Consider the following 7,713-nt stretch of genomic DNA (forward strand, 5'->3'; position numbering starts at 1 on the left):
GCTAATGACTACTGATACATTTCTTTGCTGGATGGCCACTGGGAGGGGAAGTCATTAATTGCTGTTGAAAGGAATGGCTCCCTCGCAAGACTTGCAGGTCTGGGAGAACAGAATTCTGCAGGAAATCCTGACGACTGAGGGCTGTACAGCAAGGAGCTTAGGAGACAGGAGCAGAGAGTATTCCCTCCGGATTCGCTAGCCCGTTCATCAGGTTGTGAGCACATTCTGTTCTCTGTCACACAGACACACCACAGCAGGTGGCCAGACATGGACTTCCATAAAACTGATGAAAAACTTCGCTTTGAGACCTCATAAACGTGCACCTTGGGGGACAGGATTGGGTCTGTCCAGCCCTGCTGGCCTAACAGGAGGACGTGGTCCCGCTCACAGGGAAATAGAGGTGGGAGCCAAGCAGTCCAATGACTGATTTGCAATGACCTTTCCATGATGCCCTGTGGATTGGATCATGGCTCTCGGGAGGCCTGCTGATGGGCAAGGCAGTGTCTCAGAGACACCTTCAAGGAAAAGATCCTCGCTGGCTTCGGCTGCTTTGGCCCAAGCAAAAAATGCCTGCAGCACCAGTGCTCCTAGAGGCTGCTGCATCCTCGGCATCTATCTGGGTACCACTGGCGACTGCGGTGACATCCTGAGAGCTGCACAGCAGCAGTGATGCTCAGCCCGGCTCTGCACCAGAAAGCAAGCCCAATCACGGTGGCAGGCTGAGCGGTCTAGGAATGGAAGACGGGGGCTGTGCAGACCAAACTTGGCCTTCCACTCACCAACTCACAGACTTGAAAACCAAAGAATCCAACCCCACCGGCCCTGCTCCCGCCCTCCCACGCCTCTCTCTCTCACACTTCCAGAGCTCCTTGCCTACTCCTGGGCTTCTTGAATGTCCCCCGTTTTGCACGAGAGCACAGAGCCCACTGACGGCCACCATTGGGCAGCGGCCCTGGGAATCTAAGAAGCCCCTTACACTTGGGAGGCCAGCGTTTTTGGAGAGCTGAATGGGCAAGAAGCAGAAAATGACAAGGAACCTCACCGACCATTTCTTGGGCACCTGGTGTAAGCCAGGCTCCCTTTAACTCCTAACAGTCTTCTGAGGCAAGGGCCACTGTGACCCCCACTGTGCAGATTGGAAAAAAAAAAAACCCTCCTCCCCCCCAGGTCAAAGTGTCAGTTTTACTTCCATTTTCTCGGTCACTTAGCAGGTCTCTAAGTCTCAGCTCAGGGAGACCAACCAACCAATTCCACCCAACACAAACCAAACACCACTTGCAAGAAAAATACTCTATGTCTTTCAGGATGCCTCTCACCCCAGCGGCCGACAGACTCTCCTGAAGGCAAGTCAGGCATGAACTAGTTCCTCCCTTAAATCTTGCTCTGTCCTTCCGAAGCCCAGCTGTGCAGCTGTGTTCACGCCTCTATACGCCCCTTCCCACCACAAAGTGAAAGAGGCCCGGTGTCAGGAGCCTCTTGCATCTCTGTCTACGATGCAGGGATCCCTTGCTCACTCATGCCTTCAGCTGCCAAAGAATTTCAGAGAACAGACTATACACCAGGCATTAGGACAGTTGTCCCTGCCTTCGAGGAACTTGAAGTCTAGTGGGAAAGGTAAACAAGACGAGACAAAAACAATGCATGCCTTGCGGACACAGATTCCAAGAGAAAAACAGGGATTTTGTTTACCCTGCACTGCAAGAGCCCCTGAACCAGCGCAGAGCCTAGCACACAGCAGGCGTCCAATAAGCATTTACTGAATAAAGGAAAGAATGAACGAATGCCACGTGCATACAACCCAGTAACAGTTATAGCATATGCCCAAAGATACTTTTAGCTACTATTTATGGAGCATGCCCTAGTGCTGAGCACAGTGTTGGGTGCTTTTCAGGGGTAATCTCAGGTCCTCATTGCCACAATTACCACATTACTGTTACCGAGTCCAAGCTCGTGCTACTCGCCGCATGACAGGCCAATAAATCGAGAGACGAGTTGATGGGGCAGGGAATAATGACTTTATTCCGAAAGCCAGCAGACCCAGAAGACGGTGGACTCGTGCCCCAAAGAACTGTCTTGCCTGAGTTAGAGTTCAGGCTTCTTTTATAGGAAAAGGGGAGGGGGTAAAGCCAAACACTTCCTGGTTCCTGTCAGCCTCCAGAAGGGAGGTGTTAATTTCTTCCTCCCTGCATTCACAGGTGGGCATGGTCAGGATGTTTCCTGTGAGCTAAACAAAGGTATTTTAGCTTAATGATCATGACCTGGGAGGCAGGGTTCCCAGAGATGGGCCATTATGTGTAATTTAAGCTTATAGGCGACATCCCTTTAGTGATTGACTTGTAATAGAACACAAAGGGTCTTCCCTATTACATTACCACAGTGCAACTCTTGTTATGCCCATTTTGTAGATGAGGAGACTAAGGTGCAGATTTCAGCTCAAGATCCCGTAGTCAGTAACCAACCAACCAGATCCATCGCACTCGAAAGCCGGGGCTAGCTGGAACCATTAGGCACATGGTGGTCCAGTCTTGAAGGGCCAGGGATGCTTCCCAGAGGATGAGCTGAAGTGAAAGGACAGAGAGAGTCCAAAGCAGAAGGAATGTGTGCAAAGACGGGAGAAGCAGACCAAGGAGGAGACGAAACTTTTCCCAGTTAAGTGCAGGGGGTTTGAAACTCTTCCCAGTTGCTGGCACCCTCTCCACGGAGAGGTGAGCACTTCAAGAGGAAATACTATTAGCTCCACTGAGTACGTGTAAGCACGGCAATTCCTACGTTGTTAAAGGGACTGGATCTGACCTCCAGAGGTTTTATATTCAGAAGACCTCCAAAACCCACAACTTATGGAAGGCGAGCTGGGTGAAGAGCCGTGAGGAAGGGCACTGCTCCAGCCCACCTCTCAGCCTTCCCTCAAAGACAGGAACGTCGTCACTTCAAAGACACGCAAGGACAAGAATCCAGCGGCTTGTTAAAGCCACGCCACTAGGTAGTCCACCAACCCCACGCCTAAATTCCAAGCGTCCAATCCTATTGCTTCCACGGATTCAAGAAATTAAGAAGCAATTGTTAGCATCATGCCTCACTACATTCTCAGTAAGACAAAGTAAAGGCTGCCCCTTTTATTTACCTGCATGGACCCTACGACAAACTCTTTTAACCTTGTCAGTAAACATGAACTGAGCACCAACTGCCTACAAGGCACTGTGCTATATACAATGAGCATATAGTGGCGATCTATACATTCTGTGGTACTGTATTTGTAAGAAGCCAAAAAAAAGAAAACTAAGCATTTCAAAGAGTGATGAATGCTGTGACAAAAAAGAACAGGATGATGGGCGGGACCGTGAAGGAGGCGGGGGGGGGAGGCGCCTCTCAAAGGCCTTTGAGCTGAAGACCTGGATGATGAGGAAAAGGCAATATGGGAAGAGCAGACCCTCAGCTGGGCAGGGAAAGTGGGAAGCAGCTCGAACAAAGCCCCTACATGGAAATGAGCTTGGTGTGTTGGGGGCAAGGAAGCCTATCGTGGCTGGAGCACAGTGGAGGAGGGGCGGGCAGGCGGGTGGGCGGAACAGAAGGAGTATGGAAAGACAAGGAGGGGGTCAAGTCGGACAGGGTCTTGTAGACCCCTGGAAAGACTTGGGGCGCTTGGTGCACTGAGATGCCCCTGGAGGCTTTCAAGCAGCAAAGCGGCACAAACTGGTTTTTGCTCTAAAAGGTTCACTCAGAATGTCACCAAAATGGATACAAGCCAGTGATACTCAAGAGTGGGCTGGCCCCCACTTTACCTGGTGCAGGACACCACGGATGCCATCTGACGAAGAGCCAGAAATTCATCCACACGCCAGCATCCACCAGAGACTCCATAAACAAGTGGAAAGTACCTCTTAGTGACCAGCTGCTTGGACTTCCAAGAACGTGCTTTCAAATTAGTAAGACCACCTGGTTCCTATTCTGAAACCCAACTTCTTCCCTTTTCCCTTGGTCATTACATCCATGGATGAGGGTAGAAATCAGGTTTTATGCCCAAGGCTCGTAAATCTTACCACTCCAAAACAAGTCCTGAAGAGAGAAAGAGCTGTGTTTCAGGGGCGCCAGGGAGGAAGCGTGAACACCTTGTTACCATTTCGCTTCCAGCACCAAAGTGACACCCCAGGACCAAGTGAGAAGGGCAATCCAAGTCTACGGTCAGGGGCCTCTTCGTCACGTGGTTGGTCTGGTGCAATGACCTGATGACAGAGGCCAGCCAGCAGAGTGATGCAGAAATCAAGTCACCAAAGACACGTCAACTCAACTGTCATCTGCTAAACAACCCGGACAGGAAAACACTGCTTCCGCATCCAACATATCCAAAGGCAGCCTGTGTGAAGCTATATCTGTGGCAATGCCATGCCAGAAATCTGGGCTAATCTGACTCTGCTATTCATAAATTCTCCCCCATGTGAAAGCACATGTGTTTGGGAAAGGAAAACGCATCCAAGTCAATTTTAGACATGGTTACTTGGAAACCATCTGGCGTCCCTGGAAGCATACGAAGCCACCACATCCCCTGCCCTCAAATGCCCACCGTAATCAGGGCAGTATGCTTACATGGTCATTCAGTGTCCCCAGTTAGGTCCCCACTCCCGCCCTACCAAATGCCAGTTCGGGCTCCATTTCCCACCCAAGAAAGGTACTGGGTTTCTTGGTAAACCTAGCGGAGGGCCCTCGATGTGTTGAGCTCGCACTTGAACTGCACCCAAGGCTGGGTTCTCTGCTTTCTGCCGCTGGCCTTAGTAGGGAACACCTGCATTCCTTGACCACAGCAACAACAGAAATCCCTCCCCAGGGACATAAGTTCCACGAAAAATCCCCTCTACCTAACCACCCTGTGTGCAGAGCCTGTCAAGCTTTGGAAGAGAACCACCAGAACCCTTCTGTAACATCAATAGAGGCTGGCACCCCGCAGAGCATCTTCTGAAGACACCAGCCCAGATGTAGCCCATTTTCACCGCGATGACAGCCACAGCCGGCTGGGTCTCGCAGCGTCCTAGGGCCTTGCTCTTCCTGACTGTGAGGCCTCAGTCCCCCTCTCCCACCTGGCTGTGATCTTCTGCTTAACTCATCTTCCAGAGGAGCTGGGCCTCCCTTTCCGCAGCCTCTCTCCCTCCCTGCGCTGAAACCTGTCTCAGAACCAAGCCGACAGCAGCGCCATTCCACCAGCACCTGCCCTGCCCCCGCTCCCCCCACCCCTACAGATGCTCTCTCCACCACCTAACGCCTCGACAAACCCGGCCAGGAGAGAGATCCAGAATCTCATACAGTCAGAGCCCCAGGAAACAAACACGGCAGGAGGCGCAGGCTCAGCTCTGCCAAGACGACCAGGCCCAACGCTCCCCCGGACCCCCGAGGAGCCCCGAACTCGGCCCAGGGGAAAGCATCTTCGCAGGGCGACCGCGGTTCGGCGGCCTCCAGCGCCATCAGAGCGAACACCTGTTTCCAGGAAGCTCTGGGGCCAGAGGGAGAAGGGAGTCCCGGGGAAAGGCAGGGAGGACGAGGTGAAGGGGCAGCTGGGGACGCAGGTAAAGGATGCGTCACAGTTTGCGCTTGGCAACCGGAGCCCCGGAGCAGCGGGCAGAGCATGAGAAGGGGTCCGGGAAGTTCAGGGAGGAGGGTTTGCGCCCGCGAGCGGCGCCCCGAGGGGGAGAGGGCCGGCAGGGAGCGAAGGGCGGAGGGCCGGAGGCCGGCGCGCCCGCTCCATCACCTGCGCGCCCGGCGGATGCAGGCTCGCAGCGCACCCCGGCCCGCGGCGGCCAGCGGGTGACCTACCTGCCCACCGTCTGGTTGGCCAGCTGGCGCATGCGGTTAAACTGCTTCTTCATCGTGGTCCCGCTGGCGCGCTATCCCGGGAGCTGGGGAGGACGGAGCAGCCCGGAGCCCGCCGCAGGGTTACATGGCTCCCGCGCGGAGCCTCCCGGGCGACGGCGGCGGCACTGCGGAGCCTCCGGAGCCGTCTGGCCCCGAGCGCACCTCCCTCCCGGGGGCTCCACCGCCTACTCCCCCTGCCGCCGCGGCGCCGGCTGCCGCATCCTCCTCCTCACGCGCGCCGCGGCGCCTTCATCCCAACGCCCGGGCCGCCCTGGGCGCCGCCGGGTCCGCCCCGGCTGCTTGCCCCCAGCCCAGCTCCGGCGCGGGACCCGGGTCTCCGCAGGCTGTCTGGCCGGCGGCCGGGGGGTCCCCGCTGCGCCTGTGCGGAGGGCGCCGTGCATTCTGGGACTTGTAGTTCCGCGCCCGGCGCCCACCTTCCCTCTGCCCGAAGTTTCCACGTGCGGCGGGGCGCGGAGGTGGGCAGAGGCGGCGTCGCCGGCGGCTTTGCCCTTAGCATTCTAGGAAGGGAAAGGTTTTCCTGCTTTAGAAATAAAGTGGAACCGAGAATACAACGGCACATTAAGAGCATCTGTCTTCCATTGTCTCTTTTTTTAAAATGAAATACAGGTGACTTACAATATCATATCAGTTTCAGGTGTACTACATAATGATGTGACATTTGCATACATTATGAAATGATCACCACCATAAGTCTAGTAACCATATGTCCCCACACAAGTTGTTACAATATTACTGACCATATCCCTTATGCTGTATATTACATCCCCGTGACTTATTATATAACTGGAGGTTTGAACCTCTTAATCCCCTTCACCTCTTTCGCCCGCAGCCCCTCCACCCTCGTCTCTTCTGGCAACCACCTGTGTGTATTTTAAGTGAACGGGAGGCATCGCTGCTTTGAATTCACAGGAGGAGTTTTGCCAGCAGGAACGTGGCTCATAAAGTTGCGCCTGATTAACACTGAGGCGCGGGGTTAAGCTTGGGGCACAGGGGTTGATGGTCAGATTTTGAACCAGGCATAGTTTGCATCCCAGAAATTTGATCCTCGCTTTTCACCAAACCTAGTAGGTAACCAGAAGCCAATATAATGATAGTGGCATTGTAATCACGGGCCGAATTTGACCAGGACAACTTTCTTGTGTGGCTTACATTCCAGCCTCATTTCCCTTCCACCGCTGGGTCATCAGCTGTGACCCGCCTGCAGCGTCCTACACAGGGGCAGCCCATTGACCTCAGTTGGCTCTTGAAAAGGGCTCATTGACTTTCTGCAGCCTCTATCCTTAAGAAAACAAAGGTGATTGCAGTTAGGTTTCATCATGATCTACCAAGTAAGAGCAGTTGTTGTTGCGTGGTAGGGTCTTTGGATCAAACCGATATGAGTTTATATTAGAATTCCAAATACCAATTATATAACCTTAGGGGAAAATGCACACCCTCCCTAAGCCTCCGTTTTCTCATCTCTAATAGAGAAATAATACTGCATGAGAAATGGCAAAGTTAGAGAACTATTTGCTAAATTACCAACAATCAAATAACATCTAAATTTCTATGTAGTACATTGTCATCTTCATTTACTACAAATATGATTATTGTGAGTGCAATAGAGAAAAATGCTATTCCTACAACAGAAGTACTAATGTGATAAATGAAAGAACTGTTTTGAAACGCGATATGTTGCATACGTTGATTATAGTTGCAAGATGTCCCAAATATGGTTCCAAGTATCTTGCTGGCCAGCTGAACAAAAAAAAGATGGTTTGAGGCATGTCTTGGCTGAATGAACATGAAATCTTTAATTAGTTGTGAATTTAGCCTCAGTTTATTAGGTCAGCAGCTCTAGCCAATTAATAAGTG

General features: G+C 52.7%; 1 protein-coding gene across 1 annotated transcript in view; it reads right to left on the reverse strand.

Annotated features, from left to right (window-relative positions):
- ARHGAP44 (Rho GTPase activating protein 44) overlaps nucleotides 1-5,451 on the reverse strand; it is a 139,962-nt gene extending 134,511 nt beyond the window's left edge. Inside the window, exon 1 of the mRNA XM_089900137.1 lies at nucleotides 5,293-5,451. Coding sequence (XP_089756263.1) covers nucleotides 5,293-5,451 — 159 coding nt within the window. The remainder of the gene's footprint in view (nucleotides 1-5,292) is intronic.
- Nucleotides 5,452-7,713: the final 2,262 nt, after the last annotated feature.

The sequence above is a fragment of the Delphinapterus leucas genome, chromosome 19, assembly GCF_059928025.1.
Source record: "Delphinapterus leucas isolate spDelLeu-1000000601 "Yukka" chromosome 19, BTC_Dleu_Yukka2, whole genome shotgun sequence".
In the NCBI taxonomy this organism is placed as follows: Eukaryota; Metazoa; Chordata; class Mammalia; order Artiodactyla; family Monodontidae; genus Delphinapterus; species Delphinapterus leucas.